The 18580-nt window shown below is 40.7% G+C and overlaps 1 protein-coding gene across 1 annotated transcript; it reads left to right on the top strand.

Annotated features, from left to right (window-relative positions):
- Positions 1 to 12620: 12620 nt before the first annotated feature.
- Positions 12621 to 17024, top strand: LOC139422602 (uncharacterized). The gene is made up of 2 exons (XM_071173748.1): positions 12621 to 12680; positions 16370 to 17024. The coding sequence occupies exon 2, from the start codon at positions 16377 to 16379 to the stop codon at positions 17022 to 17024; it is 648 nt and encodes a 215-aa protein (XP_071029849.1). The 5' UTR covers positions 12621 to 12680; positions 16370 to 16376.
- The last annotated feature ends 1556 nt before the right edge of the window (positions 17025 to 18580 follow it).

Genomic DNA, 18580 nt, shown 5'->3' with positions numbered 1-18580 from the left:
CGGTGAGCGTAGGTTTGGCATAATGGGCAGTTGGCCCCGAACAAGATGGCGTCTAGGCCTCGACGGTTTTTGAGTTATGGCCGTTTTTCTGGGATTAAAGGTCCTAAATGGAAATAGAGAAATTATTTTTCCACTTCAGGTCAAAGTCAAGGAGCCTCCGGTGTCAATAAAAAAAGAACCAGCCATTTATCTATCGTCATTTAAGAGAAACGGAACAATGACAACTTGGCAATGGTCACAAATAGGCGTTTTTTTTTTTCAATGGTTACAGATCCAGTTGCAGGGTGTTCATACGAATCTTTTTAAAGTGTGCTGCGGAGCTCTGCGAGATTTCTGTGATTTTCTATGATTTTCTGAAATAACACACACATACTAAACCCTCCGTAAATAACTCAGTTGTTAACGTAAAGACTTAAAACTCAGGATTCTGTAACAGCATACCCCAATGAGGATATGTGGTGATTTATAGCTTCCTGTTCCAACCGGAAGTGCCATAATTGGTGTCTCAGGGGCTGTTTCAAAGGGTTAAAAAAGTCTGATCTGTCCAAAACTTCATATATGTGATTAGGCAACCCCCATGAACTGTAAATCAGTCATTTTTCCCCAAAAAATTCAAAGGAAAAAAAAATCACACTAAAACACAACTTGAATGGAGGGACGTATTGGGGTGCGTAGAGACAGACAGTGGCTGCAATAGTTAGCTTTGTTCGAGCTAAAAAAGAACCGTCAGACCTAGAGTTCCGAAACTTTAGAAACCTGTTCTAGACCTCCGGTCGATGGTGCGTGGTGAGTTACGTGGCTCTAGACGGTTCTCGGACCGAGAAACAGCCTCGTACATTTGCAATACCTTCAATTCATTTTGACCATTACGAAAATGACGACGTTTAGAAAAGTCTCAGAGACGCAAGGCTAGGTGCATTGAAACCGGCTCGGCCCATAGAGACAGACCCCAACGTTTCTGTCCGATAGCTCGTTCAAGGACCCCGTAGCAAGGCATGGAAAAAAGTGGATTTTCAGCACCAATTAGGGTTTTTCTCGGACACCAAATGACCTATCGAGCCGAAACTCGGGATTCGGGGTCGCCTCACATAGGACTTCACATAATGTCCGAACTGGACCCGCAGCTAGAACGTAACTATGTGTTTTACCTTTTTATTATGTTTTAAACTAAAGGCGCTGTGAATTATGGGACTGCTCTGACATATGTGATAGTTGGCTTCTAAATGAGTAGTAAAAAGTGGGTTTGGTGTCATAATGACATCTAATTGACTGATGGACACTGACTTGCTAGTTGACTTTTGTGCATTTGCAATATGTTTAAACGGAGAGGGACCATCACCAAAATGGCATTCTGAAATCAACACAAAAAATGGCATCACCATAGTCTCCAGACTGTGCTGAGTTCAACGAGCTATCCCGCTTGACCGTAGCTCGCTCGGTCTAAGCGCAACGACCATTAGAAAAGTAGGCCCAAAATGAAGCCTGCCCCACAATGTCATTTGCTTTTGAGTGACAGTGAGAGAACCGTTAGGGTGAGAAGAAAAATTCCACCACATGAATGTTCCTAAGGTCCTCCCGATCTGTACAAGCCTAACCTTGACCGTGTGGCATTAACCCTTAAGAGTAAAACAGTGTTTTTTGATCTCACAGATTACAGTGTCATCTCTCCCCATAGGAATACATTGCCTGCACCCCTAATTTCAACCTGAAGTCTATATGGGTTATGAATGCCGTATGAACCTGTCTTCGGTACCAGTCCATCAGGCCACTATGAGGTCTACCTGTGTTGATTCTGAGCTTCCTGGACCAACCGGAAGTGGTTAAAATGCCCCTAAAAGTGTTTACCCATACCCTGCCTGCAGTTTGACAGACATAGTGCATTCAACCCTGTGTAAATCAGTCAGTTCTTAACGTAAGGACTTAAAACTCAGGATTCTGTAACAGCATACCCCAATGGGGATATGTGTTGATTTATAGCTTCCTGTGCCAACCGGAAGTGCCATAACTGGTGTCTCAGGGGCTGTTTCGAGGGGTTAAAAAAGTCTGAACTTTCCAAAACTTCATATGTGTGATTAGGCAACCCCCATGAACTGTAAATCAGTCATTTTTCCCAAAAAAAATCAAAGGAAAAAAAAATCACACTAAAACACACCTTGGATGGAGGGACGTATTGGGGTGCGTAGAGACAGACAGTGGCTGCAATAGTTAGCTTTGTTGGAGCTAAAAAAGAACCGTCAGACCTAGAGTTCCGAAACTTTAGAAACCTGTTCTAGACCTCCGGTTGATGGTGCGTGGTGAGTTACGTGGCTCTAGACGGTTCTCGGACCGAGAAACAGCCTCGTACATTTGCAATACCTTCAATTCATTTTGACCATTACGAAAATGACGACGTTTAGAAAAGTCTCAGAGACGCAAGGCTAGGTGCATTGAAACCGGCTCGGCCCATAGAGACGGACTCCGACGTGTCTGTCCGATAGCTCGTTCAAGGACCCCGTAGCAAGGCATGGAAAAAAGTGGATTTTCAGCACCAATTAGGGTTTTTCTCGGACACCAAATGACCTATCGAGCCGAAACTCGGGATTCGGGGTCGCCTCACATAGGCCTTCACATAATGTCCGAACTGGACCCGCAGCTAGAACGTAACTATGTGTTTTACCTTTTTATTATGTTTTAAACCGAAGGCGCTGTGAATTATGGGACTGCTCTGACATATGTGATAGTTGGCTACTAAATGAGTAGGAAAAAGTGGGTTTGGTGTCAATTGATATCCATTTGGTGTCATAATGACATCTAATTGACTGATGGACACTGACTTGCTAGTTGACTTTTGTACATTTGCAATATGTTTAAACGGAGAGGGACCATCACCAAAATGGCATTCTGAAATCAACACAAAAAATGGCATCACCATAGTCTCCAGACTGTGCCGAGTTCAAGGAGACGCCCCGCTTGACCGTAGCTCGTTCTGAGTGCAGCAAACTTGAAAAAAAGAAGGCCCAAAATGAAGCCTGCACCACAATGTCATTTGATTTTGGGTGACAGTGAGAGAACCGTTAGGGTGAGAAGCACAATTCCACCACATGAATGTTCCTAAGGTCCTCCCGATCTGAACAAGCCTAACCTTGACCGTGTGGCATTAACCCTTCACAGTAAAACAGGGTTTTTTGATCTCACAGATTACAGTGTCATCTCTCCCCATAGGAATACATTGCCTGCACCCCTAATTTCAACCTGAAGTCTATATGGGTTATGAATGCCGTATGAACCTGTCTTCGGTACCAGTCCATCAGGCCACTATGAGGTCTACCTGTGTTGATTCTGAGCTTCCTGGACCAACCGGAAGTGGTTAAAATGCCCCTAAAAGTGTTTACCCATACCCTGCCTGCAGTTTGACAGACATAGTGCATTCAACCCTGTGTAAATCAGTCAGTTCTTAACGTAAGGACTTAAAACTCAGGATTCTGTAACAGCATACCCCAATGGGGATATGTGTTGATTTATAGCTTCCTGTGCCAACCGGAAGTGCCATAACTGGTGTCTCAGGGGCTGTTTCGAGGGGTTAAAAAAGTCTGAACTTTCCAAAACTTCATATGTGTGATTAGGCAACCCCCATGAACTGTAAATCAGTCATTTTTCCCAAAAAAAATCAAAGGAAAAAAAAATCACACTAAAACACACCTTGGATGGAGGGACGTATTGGGGTGCGTAGAGACAGACAGTGGCTGCAATAGTTAGCTTTGTTGGAGCTAAAAAAGAACCGTCAGACCTAGAGTTCCGAAACTTTAGAAACCTGTTCTAGACCTCCGGTTGATGGTGCGTGGTGAGTTACGTGGCTCTAGACGGTTCTCGGACCGAGAAACAGCCTCGTACATTTGCAATACCTTCAATTCATTTTGACCATTACGAAAATGACGACGTTTAGAAAAGTCTCAGAGACGCAAGGCTAGGTGCATTGAAACCGGCTCGGCCCATAGAGACGGACTCCGACGTGTCTGTCCGATAGCTCGTTCAAGGACCCCGTAGCAAGGCATGGAAAAAAGTGGATTTTCAGCACCAATTAGGGTTTTTCTCGGACACCAAATGACCTATCGAGCCGAAACTCGGGATTCGGGGTCGCCTCACATAGGCCTTCACATAATGTCCGAACTGGACCCGCAGCTAGAACGTAACTATGTGTTTTACCTTTTTATTATGTTTTAAACCGAAGGCGCTGTGAATTATGGGACTGCTCTGACATATGTGATAGTTGGCTACTAAATGAGTAGGAAAAAGTGGGTTTGGTGTCAATTGATATCCATTTGGTGTCATAATGACATCTAATTGACTGATGGACACTGACTTGCTAGTTGACTTTTGTACATTTGCAATATGTTTAAACGGAGAGGGACCATCACCAAAATGGCATTCTGAAATCAACACAAAAAATGGCATCACCATAGTCTCCAGACTGTGCCGAGTTCAAGGAGACGCCCCGCTTGACCGTAGCTCGTTCTGAGTGCAGCAAACTTGAAAAAAAGAAGGCCCAAAATGAAGCCTGCACCACAATGTCATTTGATTTTGGGTGACAGTGAGAGAACCGTTAGGGTGAGAAGCACAATTCCACCACATGAATGTTCCTAAGGTCCTCCCGATCTGAACAAGCCTAACCTTGACCGTGTGGCATTAACCCTTCACAGTAAAACAGGGTTTTTTGATCTCACAGATTACAGTGACATCTCTCCCCATAGGAATACATTGCCTGCACCACAAAATTCAACCTGAAGCCTATATGGGTTATGAATGCCGTATGAACCTGTCTTCGGTACCAGTCCATCAGGCCACTATGAGATCTACCTGTGTCGAATCTAAGCTTCCTGGAGCAACCGGAAGTGGTTAAAATGCCCCTAAAAGTGTTTACCCATACACTGCCTGCAGTTTGATAGACATAGTGCATTCAACCCTGTGTAGATCAGTCAATTCTTAACGTAAAGACTTAAAACTCGGGATTCTGTAAGTGGCTATGTAAATCAAGACATGTGTTTACTTATAGCTTCCTGTGCCAACCGGAAGTGCCTTTAATTGGGTCACACTCTCTGTTTCGAAGGGTTAAAAAAGTCACATCTCTCCAAAACTTCATATGTGTGACTAGGTAACCCTTCTGAACTGTAAATCAGTCATTAATCCCAACAGATGTCAAAGAAAAGCTCCCTCACACACACACAGGAAGGATGGAGTGATAAAGTGCGGTGCTTAAAGACACAGAGAGCAGGAAATGGCATTACCATAATCCCTAGGCCGTACCGAGTTCAGCGAGATATCCCGCTTGACCGTAGCTCGCTCGGTCTAGGCGCAGCGAGCATTAGAATAGTAGGCCCAAAATGAAGCCTGCACCACAATGTCATTTGCTTTTGGGTGACAGTGAGAGAACCGTTAGAGTGAGAAGAAAAATTGCACCACATGAATGTTCCTAAGGTCCTCCCGATCTGAACAAGCCTAACCTTGACCGTGTGGCATTAACCCTTCACAGTAAAACAGGGTTTTTTGATCTCACAGATTACAGTGACATCTCTCCCCATAGGAATACATTGCCTGCACCACAAAATTCAACCTGAAGCCTATATGGGTTATGAATGCCGTATGAACCTGTCTTCGGTACCAGTCCATCAGGCCACTATGAGGTCTACCTGTGTTGATTCTAAGCTTCCTGGACCAACCGGAAGTGGTTAAAATGCCCCTAAAAGTGTTTACCCATACACTGCATGCAGTTTGATAGACATAGTGCATTCAACCCTGTGTAGATCAGTCAATTCTTAACGTAAGGACTTAAAACTCAGGATTCTGTAACAGCATACCCCAATGAGGATATGTGTTGATTTATAACTTCCTGTGCCAACCGGAAGTGCCATAATTGGTGTCTCAGGGGCTGTTTCGAAGGGTTAAAAAAGTCTGATCTTTCCAAAACTTCATATGTGTGATTAGGCAACCCCCATGAACTGTAAATCAGTCATTTTTCCCCAAAAAATTCAAAGGAAAAAAAAATCACACTAAAACACAACTTGGAAGGAGGGACGTATTGGGGTGCGTAGAGACAGACAGTGGCTCCAATAGTTAGCTTTGTTGGAGCTAAAAAAGAACCGTCGGACCTAGAGTTCCGAAACTTTAGAAACCTGTTCTAGACCTCCCGTAGATGGTGCGTGGTGAGTTACGTGGCTCTAGACGGTTCTCGGACCGAGAAACAGCCTCGTACATTTGAAATAACTTCAATTCATTTTTGCATCACGAAAATGACGACATTTAGAAATGTCCCAGAGTCGCAAGACTAGGTGCATTGCAAACGTCTCGGCCCATATAGACAGACCCCAACGTTTCTGTCCAATAGCTCATTCAAGGACCCCGTAGCAAGTCATGGAAAATAGTGGATTTTCAGCACCAATTAGGGTTTTTCTCGGACACCAAATGACCTATCGAGCCGAAACTTGGGATTCGGGGTCGCCTCAGCTAGGCCAACACATAACATAAGAAATGGACCCGCAGCTAGAACGTAACTACGTGTTTTATGTTTTTTTATGGTTTGAACCGAAGGGGTTGTGAATTTTGGGCCAGCTCTGAAGTATGTAATAGTTGGCTACTAAACGAGTTGGAAAAAGTGGGTTTGGTGTCAGTTTGTATCAGTTTGGTGGTCAGAATGATATCTAATTGACTGATGGACTCTTGTCCACTTGACTCTTGTACATTTGCAATATGATCCTATAGTGAAAAAACATCACCAAAAGCGACATTCTGAAATCAACCCAAACGAGCGATTGAGATGACCCAGAATCACTGCAAAGCCATCCCGAGTTCATCGGGCCAGTCAATTTCACATTCCTGCAAGATTTTTATAGCATGACAAATTCGTGATGGTACCTGCCCTTTAAAACATATTGCAAATGCACAGTGACTTTGAAAAAGTAAGAAACAAAAAAAAATACATCTAAAAAATTTTGAGCATGACAAATTCGTGATGGTACCTGCCCATTGAAACATATTGCAAATGCACAGTGACTTTGAAAAAGTAAGGAAACATAAACAAAAAAAATCCAAAATTTTTATTTTTGGGTGACCAGTTGCACGTGCATTTGCAATATGATTCTATAGTGAAAAAACATATTGCAAATGCACAGTGACTTTGAAAAAGTAAGGAAACATAAACAAAAAAAATCTAAATTTTTTTGGGGGGGATGACCAGTTGCATGTGCATTTGCAATATGATTCTATAGTGAAAAAACATATTGCAAATGCACAGTGACTTTGAAAAAGTAAGGAAACATAAAAAAAATCTACATTTTTTTTGGGGGGATGACCAGTTGCATGTGCATTTGCAATATGATTCTATAGTGAAAAAACATATTGCAAATGCACAGTGACTTTGAAAAAGTAAGGAAACATAAACAAAAAAAATCCAATTTTTTTTTTTTGGGTGACCAGTTGCACGTGCATTTGCAATATGATTCTATAGTGAAAAAACATATTGCAAATGCACAGTGACTTTGAAAAAGTAAGGAAACATAAACAAAAAAAATCTAAAATTTTTTGGGGGGGATGACCAGTTGCATGTGCATTTGCAATATGATTCTATAGTGAAAAAACATATTGCAAATGCACAGTGACTTTGAAAAAGTAAGGAAACATAAACAAAAAAAATCTAAATTTTTTTTGGGGGGATGACCAGTTGCATGTGCATTTGCAATATGATTCTATAGTGAAAAAACATATTGCAAATGCACAGTGACTTTGAAAAAGTAAGGAAAAATAAACAAAAAAAATCTAAAATTTTTTTGGGGGGATGACCAGTTGCACGTGCATTTGCAATATGATTCTATAGTGAAAAAACATATTGCAAATGCACAGTGACTTTGAAAAAGTAAGGAAACATAAACAAAAAAAATCTAATTTTTTTTTGGGGGGATGACCAGTTGCATGTGCATTTGCAATATGATTCTATAGTGAAAAAACATATTGCAAATGCACAGTGACTTTGAAAAAGTAAGGAAAAATAAACAAAAAAAATCTAAAATTTTTTTGGGGGGATGACCAGTTGCATGTGCATTTGCAATATGATTCTATAGTGAAAAAACATATTGCAAATGCACAGTGACTTTGAAAAAGTAAGGAAACATAAACAAAAAAAATCCAATTTTTTTATTTTTGGGTGACCAGTTGCACGTGCATTTGCAATATGATTCTATAGTGAAAAAACATATTGCAAATGCACAGTGACTTTGAAAAAGTAAGGAAAAATAAACAAAAAAAATCTAAATTTTTTGGGGGGGGATGACCAGTTGCACGTGCATTTGCAATATGATTCTATAGTGAAAAAACATATTGCAAATGCACAGTGACTTTGAAAAAGTAAGGAAACATAAACAAAAAAAATCTAAATTTTTTTTGGGGGGATGACCAGTTGCATGTGCATTTGCAATATGATTCTATAGTGAAAAAACATATTGCAAATGCACAGTGACTTTGAAAAAGTAAGGAAACATAAAAAAAATCTAAATTTTTTTTGGGGGGATGACCAGTTGCATGTGCATTTGCAATATGATTCTATAGTGAAAAAACATATTGCAAATGCACAGTGACTTTGAAAAAGTAAGGAAAAATAAACAAAAAAAATCTAATTTTTTTGGGGGGGGATGACCAGTTGCACGTGCATTTGCAATATGATTCTATAGTGAAAAAACATATTGCAAATGCACAGTGACTTTGAAAAAGTAAGGAAACATAAACAAAAAAAATCTAAAATTTTTTTGGGGGGATGACCAGTTGCATGTGCATTTGCAATATGATTCTATAGTGAAAAAACATATTGCAAATGCACAGTGACTTTGAAAAAGTAAGGAAACATAAACAAAAAAAATCTAAACATTTTTTTTTTGGGTGAGCAGTTGCACGTGCATTTGCAATATGATTCTATAGTGAAAAAACATCACCAAAAGCGACATTCTGAAATCAACCCAAACGAGCGATTGAGATGACCCAGAATCACTGCAAAGCCATCCCGAGTTCATCGGGCCAGTCAATTTCACATTCCTGCAGGATTTTTATAGCATGACAAATTCGTGATGGTACCTGCCCATTAAAACATATTGCAAATGCACAGTGACTTTGAAAAAGTAAGGAAACATAGAATCAAATTATTTTTTTTTTGGGTTACCAGTTGCACATTTCAGATCACCAGTTGCACATTTCAGATCACCAGTTGCACATTTCAGATCACCAGTTGCACGGAGGAAAATCGTTACTTTTGACTTTGACTTTTGACTTCCTATGAAATCATATTCCAAATGGAGAAAACATATGCCTTATGCACTAGTAAAAAAAAAAAAAAAAATGATAATAAAGTATGACTAAAGTATGTTGATAAAGTTCTTATACATGTGTAATTGACATAAAAATTGAAAGAATTTTGAAAAACGGTCCAGAAAGCACTTTTTTAAGGATGTGTGAAGTTTTTTACCAAATTTTGACATTTTTGACTTTTGACTTTTGACTTCCTATGAAATCATATTGCAAATGGACAAAACATATGCCTTATGCGCATGTAATTAAAAAAAAAAAATTTTGATATCAAAATTGGACAAAAGTATATTCATACAGTTCTTACACATGTGTAATTGACAAAAAAAGCGAAAGAAATTCGAAAAAAGGCCCAGAAAGCACTTTTTTAACCTGTTGCGACGACCAAACCCGGATCCGGGATTCTATTTATAGACCTAAGCTCATTACCATAACGCAACGTTAACTATTCATGAAAATCGCAAATGAAATGAAATAAATATGCTAGCTCTCAAGCTTAGCCTTTTGTTAACAACACTGTCATCTCAGATTTTCAAAATATGCTTTTCAACCATAGGAAAACAATCATTTGTGTAACAGTAGCTAGCTAGCGTAGCATTTAGCGTTAGCATTAGCGTTAGCATTAGCGTTAGCATTTAGCAGGCAACTATCACAAAAACAAGTAAAGCCTTCAAATAAAATAACTTACCTTTGAAGAACTTCTGATGTTTTCAATGAGGAGACTCTCAGTTAGATAGCAGATGCTCCGTTTTTCCAAAAAGATTCTTTGTGTATTAGAAATAGCTCCGTTTTGTACATCACATTTGGCTACCAAAAAAAAAAAAAAAAAAAAAAAAAAAAAAAAAAACGAAAATTCAGCCCTCAAAACGCGAACTTTTTTCCAAATTAACTCCATAATATCGACTGAAACATGGCAAACGTGGTTTAGAATCAATCCTCAAGGTGTTTTTCCACATATCTCTTCAATGATATATCCTTCGTGGAAGCCTGGTTTCTCCTTGCTCTCAAATGGAAAAATAATTGCACCTGGCTTTACGCTCCAATTTCGACGCAGGGACACCAGGCGGACACTTGGAAAATGTAGTCTCTTATGGTCAATCTTCCAATGATATGCCTACAAATACGTCACAATGCTGCTAACACTTTGGGGGAACGACAGAAAGTGTAGGCTCATTCCTTGCGCAATCACAGCCATATAAGGAGACAATGGAAAACAGAGCTTCAGAAATTCTGCTCATTTCCTGGTTGATGCATCATCTTGGTTTCGCCTGTAGAATGAGTTCTGGGGCACTTACAGACAATATCTTTGCAGATTCTGAAACTTCAGAGTGTTTTCTTTCAAAAACTGTCAAGAATATGCATAGTCGAGCATCTTTTCGTGACAAAATATCGCGCTTAAAACGGGAACGTTTTTTATCCAAAAATGAAATAGCGCCCCTAGAGATCAAAGAGGTTAAGGGGTAAAAAGTTTTTGAAAAAAATATCATTTTTTCAAAATTTTTCTTTTGGATGTTGACTTGGGTTGCATTTCCAATATGAAAAACCCAGGTGGAGCGCACTCGCCCCCTGTTGGATTTTTGAGGTGTTACAATTGGCAATTGCCATATGGCATTTGCCATATACTTTGCACGAATCAACGCCGCTTTGGGTGGTATTGGACATCGTGTACATGGTTTGTCCAATGCCAATATTTTGACATTCATTTTTGTACAAATCAGGGGGGTATTCCCTTACAGGTCTGATTGGTGACCAGTCTAGTAACTCCTTTATCACCTCTAACAGGTCTGATTGGTGACCAGTCTAGTAACTCCTTTATCACCTCTAACAGGTCTGATTGGTGACCAGTCTAGTAACTCCTTTATCATCTCTAACAGGTCTGATTGGTGACCAGTCTAGTAACTCCTTTATCACCTCTAACAGGTCTGATTGGTGACCAGTCTAGTAACTCCTTTATCACCTCTAACAGGTCTGATTGGTGACCAGTCTAGTAACTCCTTTACCACCTCTAACAGGTCTGATTGGTGACCGGTCTAGTAACTCCTTTATCACCTCTAACAGGTCTGATTGGTGACCGGTCTAGTAACTCCTTCATCACCTCTAACAGGTCTGATTGGTGACCAGTCTACTAACTCCTTTACCACCTCTAACAGGTCTGATTGGTGACCAGTCTAGTAACTCCTTTATCACCTCTAACAGGTCTGATTGGTGACCAGTCTAGTAACTCACCTCTAACAGGTCTGATTGGTGACCAGTCTAGTAACTCCTTTATCACCTCTAACAGGTCTGATTGGTGACCAGTCTAGTAACTCCTTTATCACCCCTAACAGGTCTGATTGGTGACCAGTCTAGTAACTCCTTTATCACATCTAACAGGTCTGATTGGTGACCAGTCTAGTAACTCCTTTATCACCTCTAACAGGTCTGATTGGTGACCAGTCTAGTAACTCCTGTACCACCTCTAACAGGTCTGATTGGTGACCAGTCTAGTAACTCCTTTATCACCTCTAACAGGTCTGATTGGTGACCAGTCTAGTAACTCCTTTATCACCTCTAACAGGTCTGATTGGTGACCAGTCTACTAACTCCTTTACCACCTCTAACAGGTCTGATTGGTGACCAGTCTACTAACTCCTTTATCACCTCTAACAGGTGCTAAAGGTGTAACAAAAGTTACATGGAAAAATAACTTGCAAAACAGTCAAGTAAATTAGAGGAGGGGCTTATAACAGCCCCTGAATTTCTGATTGCCACTGACTGACACTATTGCAGTCAGTTCTATAGTGCTAGTTTGAATGTAAACAGTCCCCCAAGGAGGAGAAACCATAGCTCACCAGCCTCTAAAAGGAGAAAGGGTTGTAGCTCTTGGCTGGAGCTCAAACATCTGGTCCCGTGTTCTAAAAGCGTCTCAGACTACTACTGGTCTAGGATCAGGTCCCCCTGTCTTTGTAATCTTTTCCATGATGATTATAAGGATTAGAACTGATCCTAGATCATAACACTGATTCAGAGACGTTTTATGAAACGAGAAGGCAGAAAGTAGGGAATGTGTGGTATGTAACACAGCCCAGGCCAAGAACAGATTTATTTCAGTTTCATTTCCTGAGACCTTCATGGTGAGTCCTGAGAGTAAATTATGACACACACACACACACACACACACACACACACACACACACACACACACACACACACACACACACACACACACACACACACACACACACACACACACACACACACACACACACAGGCAGGCAGCAAAGCTTGCAGATCATCCAATCATCTTCTCACACGGCCTCATACAGATCTACAGGGACACCGAGCACCAGAGAACAAGGGAATACATTTAATATAAACACCAGGTACAGTAAAAACATTTATGATGTGCTTTTTTGTGATCTAGTCTGTCCTTACTAAACAAGTTAGATCTAGTCTGTCTTTACTAAACAAGTTAGATCTAGTCTGTCTTTACTAAACAAGTTAGATCTAGTCTGTCCTTACTAAACAAGTTAGATCTAGTCTGTCTTTACTAAACAAGTTAGATCTAGTCTGTCTTCACTTAACAAGTTAGATCTAGTCTGTCCTTACTAAACAAGTTAGATCTAGTCTGTCTTTACTAAACAAGTTAGATCTAGTCTGTCTTTACTAAACAAGTTAGATATAGTCTGTCTTTACTAAACAAGTTAGATCTAGTCTGTCTTTACTAAACAAGTTAGATCTAGTCTGTCTTTACTAAACAAGTTAGATCTAGTCTGTCTTTATTAAATAAGTTAGATCTAGTCTGTCTTTACTAAACAAGTTAGATCTAGTCTGTCCTTACTAAACAAGTTAGATCTAGTCTGTCTTTACTAAACAAGTTAGATCTAGTCTGTCTTTATTAAATAAGTTAGATCTAGTCTGTCTTTACTAAACAAGTTAGATCGAGTCTGTCCTTACTAAACAAGTTAGATCTAGTTTGTCCTTACAAAACAAGTTAGATCTAGTCTGTCCTTCTAATCTGAGTTCCTCTAGGTCTGCTCTAATCTGAGTTAATTTAGACCTGCTCTAATCTGAGTTCCTCTAGGTCTGCTCTAATCTGAGTTAATTTAGACCTTCTCTAATCTGAGTTCCTCTAGGTCTGCTCTAATCTGAGTTAATTTAGACCTTCTCTAATCTGAGTTCCTCTAGGTCTGCTCTAATCTGAGTTAATTTAGACCTGCTCTAATCTGAGTTCCTCTAGGTCTGCTCTAATCTGAGTTAATTTAGACCTGCTCTAATCTGAGTTCCTCTAGGTCTGCTCTAATCTCAGTTAATTTAGACCTGCTCTAATCTGAATTCCTCTAGGTCTGCTCTAATCTGAGTTAATTTAGACCTGCTCTAATCTGAGTTCCTCTAGGTCTGCTCTAATCTGAATAGAGGAATTTACAAAGAGTCATTGACAACAACCAAAATGAAACCGGTGGGGTTTTAGGAGGGGTTCTGAAAGACACTAAAGGGAGTGTCCACTGAACGTTGAAAGACACTAAAGGGAGTGTCCACTGAACGTTGACTAGCAACAGCAACTGGAATATAAAAGACTCCCACCATGAGACCCACTGAATTTTCCCAAGAAGAGGCAAACAAAAGAAAAAGCCACAATAAATGTAAAGACAGAAAGTAACCAAACCAAGAAGGTGGAGCAAACTGAAGAGGGAAGAACAGATAAAGGATTGTTTGTCTAGAAATGAAAATAGGGAGAGACAACTAAAGGAGTTAACCCTCCACATCTACCAAGACAACTAAAGGAGTTAACCCTCCACATCTACCAAGACAACTAGAGGAGTTAAACCTCCACATCTACCAAGACAACTAGAGGAGTTAACCCTCCACATCTATCAAGACAACTAGAGGAGTTAACCCTCCACATCTACCAAGACAACTAGAGGAGTTAAACCTCCACATCTACCAAGACAACTAGAGGAGTTAAACCTCCACATCTACCAAGACAACTAGAGGAGTTAACCCTCCACATCTACCAAGACAACTAGAGGAGTTAAACCTCCACATCTACCAAGACAACTAGAGGAGTAAACCCTCCACATCTACCAAGACAACTAGAGGAGTTAACCCTCCACATCTACCAAGACAACTAGAGGAGTTAAACCTCCACATCTACCAAGACAACTAGAGGAGTTAACCCTCCACATCTATCAAGACAACTAGAGGAGTTAACCCTCCACATCTACCAAGACAACTAAAGGAGTTAACCCTCCATATCTATAAAGACAACTAGAGGAGTTAACCCTCCACATCTATCAAGACAACTAGAGGAGTTAACCCTCCACATCTATCAAGACAACTAAAGGAGTTAACCCTACACATCTATCAAGACAACTAAAGGAGTTAACCCTCCACATCTACCAAGACAACTAGAGGAGTTAACCCTCCACATCTATAAAGACAACTAGAGGAGTTAACCCTCCACATCTATCAAGACAACTAGAAGAGTTAACCCTCCATATCTATAAAGACAACAAGAGGAGTTAACCCTCCACATCTATCAAGACAACTAGAGGAGTTAACCCTCCACATCTATCAAGACAACTAAAGGAGTTAACCCTCCACATCTACCAAGACAACTAAAGGAGTTAACCCTCCACATCTATCAAGACAACTAAAGGAGTTAACCCTCCACATCTACCAAGACAACTAAAGGAGTTAACCCTCCACATCTATCAAGACAACTAAAGGAGTTAACCCTCCACATCTATCAAGACAACTAAAGGAGTTAACCCTCCACATCTACCAAGACAACTAAAGGAGTTAACCCTCCACATCTACAAAGACAACTAGAGTAGTAAACACTCCACATCTACCAAGACAACTAAAGGAGTTAACCTTCCATCTATCAAGACAGCTAAAGGAGTTAACCCTCCACATCTATCAAGACAACTAAAGGAGTTAACCCTCCACATCTACCAAGACAACTAAAGGAGTTAACCCTCCACATCTACCAAGACAACTAGAGGAGTTAACCCTCCACATCTATCAAGACAACTAAAGGTGTTAACCTTCCATCTATCAAGACAGCTAAATTAGTTAACCCTCCACATCTACCAAGACAACTAGAGGAGTTAACCCTCCACATCTATCAAGTCAATTAGAGGAGTTAACCCTCCACATCTATCAAGACAACTAAAGGAGTTAACCCTCCACATCTACCAAGACGACTAGAGGAGTTAACCCTCTATATCTATCAAGTCAATTAGAGGAGTTAACCCTCCACATCTATAAAGACAACTGTTGCACTGGGCCAGCCGCTCTTAAATATCACCTGGGCCAGACACTCTTAAATATCACATGGGCCAGACACTCTTAAATATCACCTGGGCCAGACACTCTTAAATATCACCTGGGCCAGACACTCTAAAATATCACCTTCCAATTCATGATTTAGACAAGCCAGCACAGAATTAACACATTCTGACTTATGAAGTGACACCAAATGGTGTGGCCTACGTGCTAACATCCAACCTTGAAATGTAAATACATTTAAACAGCCTGTAACACTTTTGCCAGTGTAGTGATGTAGGGAACAGTCACATTAGTGCACTCCTGTGCCATAAAGGTCCAGACCTCTCAGCAGAGACTTATACTGTATATGGAAGGTAACTTAACTCTATCACCATGAACTGTATTGTTTAATGCTGTCTGTTTTCTTGTACTCTCTCTCCCCCTCTCTCTCCCTCCCTCTCTCTCGCTCGCTCCCTCTCTCTCTCTCTCTCTCTCTCCCCCTCTCTCTCCCTCCCTCTCTTTTGCTCTCTCCCTCTCTCTCTCCCTCCCTCTCTCTATATCCATCCATCCCACTCTCTCCCTCCCTCTCTTTCGCTCTCTCCCCCTCTCTCTCCCTCCCTCTTTCTCTCTATCCATCCATCCCACTCTCTCTCTCTCTCTCTCTCTCTCCCTCCCTCTCTTTCGCTCTCTCCCCCTCTCTCTCCCTCCCTCTTTCTCTCTATCCATCCATCCCACTCTCTCTCTCTCTCTCTCTCTCTCTCTCCCTCTCCCTGTCTCTCTCTCTCCCTCCCTCCCCCAGGGGTACCATGGTCAGAACATTGAACAATATGGCGGAGCTGAGAGGTTCTAGGTTTGGTCGTCCCTGGCCGAGGCACGGACTCAAGCTCCTTTTCTGGTTTGCCAACGATTACATCGTCTTCGACAACGACAACCAGATGTTTGCAAATTACGACCCCGAAGAGGGACACTTTGGTTTCCATCACTTCCGCAACAGACTTGAGTGTGAAAACAATGTCTGCAAGAGGCTGCTTCCTGATGGTGGCTACCCATTCTATGAGGTGGGCAACCTCCACCTCATAGCATCTCATTCCATGCCTGAGTATGTCAGTGAGGGCAACACTGGTAACATAGATACCAGCAACATGGACCGTCTCATCATCAGTATGCGTCCAGACATGACAGTGGATAAGGTCTATGTGACCCAGCACGAGGACCTGAGGAACTTCGACCCGGTCAACACCTATTGCATCAGCAGGGGGTTGCTCATGATCATGTGCGGCCATTCATCCGCGGACATGTCATTGGGGTACTTCCTGGAACAGGCGGGCTGTTCCACCCATGAGCAAAATTTAATGATGTATCAGGGCATCGCCCCCAGGGAGTCTAGGGATACCAGGATTAATATAGAAGTTGAATCCAGCGCTCCACCCAAAAGCTGCTGTACCATACTGTAACCAGGCTTCTGGGAAAGCTACTGTACCATACTGTAACCAGGCTTCTGGGAAAGCTACTGTACCATACTGTAACCAGGCTTCTGGGAAAGCTGCTGTACCATACTGTAACCAGACTTCTGGGAAAGCTACTGTACCATACTGTAACCAGGCTTCTGGGAAAGCTACTGTACCATACTGTAACCAGGCTTCTGGGAAAGCTACTGTACCATACTGTAACCAGGCTTCTGGGAAAGCTACTGTACCATACTGTAGACCAGTGTCCTTTAGTCCTGGTCCTAGGGACCCTGAAGGGGGGAACTTTTTAGTTTATTGCCCCAGCACATTGCAGTTCATTATGGTATGTTCATTTTCACTAATACATTTAGTCATTTATCAGACACTCTTATCCAGAGTGACTTCAGTGCATTAAACTAAAGGCAGATAAACAACAACATCCTGTATCACAGTCATAGCAAGTCAACTGTGTCTGTTACCATTACTGAGAAGGTTGTTGATGTTGGTGTCTGCTACTGGTTAATGTACTTCTGTATTTTAAAATACAAAATACATGCATTTGAATTAAATACACTTGAAAATACAAGTATTTTGTCATTTATTTTTCAAACATTGATCTTTATGTTATTTTGTAATTGTATTTTAACATTTTCCCCTTTCCCTTGTTGTGATCAATGTAGTTTCCTCTTCACTTCAACCCAGAACATGTGATGACATTAAATCAATGTGGAAAAGGCTGATTGGATTTGCAAGTCAACTACATAAGAGCATTTCATCCAGTGGCCGACAATGAATGCAACAAGTAATCATTCTCTAATTCTTTAGTGGCTAATTCATTGAGTCTATATACCAACTCTATACACCATATCTATATACCAGTCTACCAAGTCTATATACCAGTCTACCAAGTCTATATACCAAATCTATATACCAGTCTACCAGGTCTATATACCAAATCTTTATACCAGTCTACCAAGTCTATATACCAGTCTACCAAGTCTATATACCAAATCTATATACCAGTCTACCAAGTCTATATACCAGTCTACCAAGTCTATATACCAAATCTATATACCAGTCTACCAGGTCTATATACCAAATCTTTATACCAGTCTACCAAGTCTATATACCAGTCTACCAAGTCTATATACCAAATCTATATACCAGTCTACCAAGTCTATACACCAAATCTATGTACCAGTCTACCAAGTCTATACACCAGTCTACCAAGTCTATATACCACATCTATATACCGGTCTACCAAGTCTATATACCAAATCTGTATACCAGTCTACCAAGTCTATATACCAGTCTACCAAGTCTATATACCAAATCTATATACCAGTCTACCAAGTCTATACACCAAATCTGTATACCAGTCTACCAAATCTATATACCAGTCTACCAAATCTATATACCAGTCTACCAAATCTATATACCAGTCTACCAAGTCTATATACCAGTCTACCAAGTCTATATACCAACTCTATACACCAAATCTATATACCAGTCTACCAAGTCTATATACCAGTCTACCAAGTCTATATACCAAATCTATATAC

The sequence above is a fragment of the Oncorhynchus clarkii genome, chromosome 12, assembly GCF_045791955.1.
Source record: "Oncorhynchus clarkii lewisi isolate Uvic-CL-2024 chromosome 12, UVic_Ocla_1.0, whole genome shotgun sequence".
Classification (NCBI taxonomy): Eukaryota; Metazoa; Chordata; class Actinopteri; order Salmoniformes; family Salmonidae; genus Oncorhynchus; species Oncorhynchus clarkii.
This window is presented reverse-complemented; position numbering and strand designations above follow the sequence as displayed.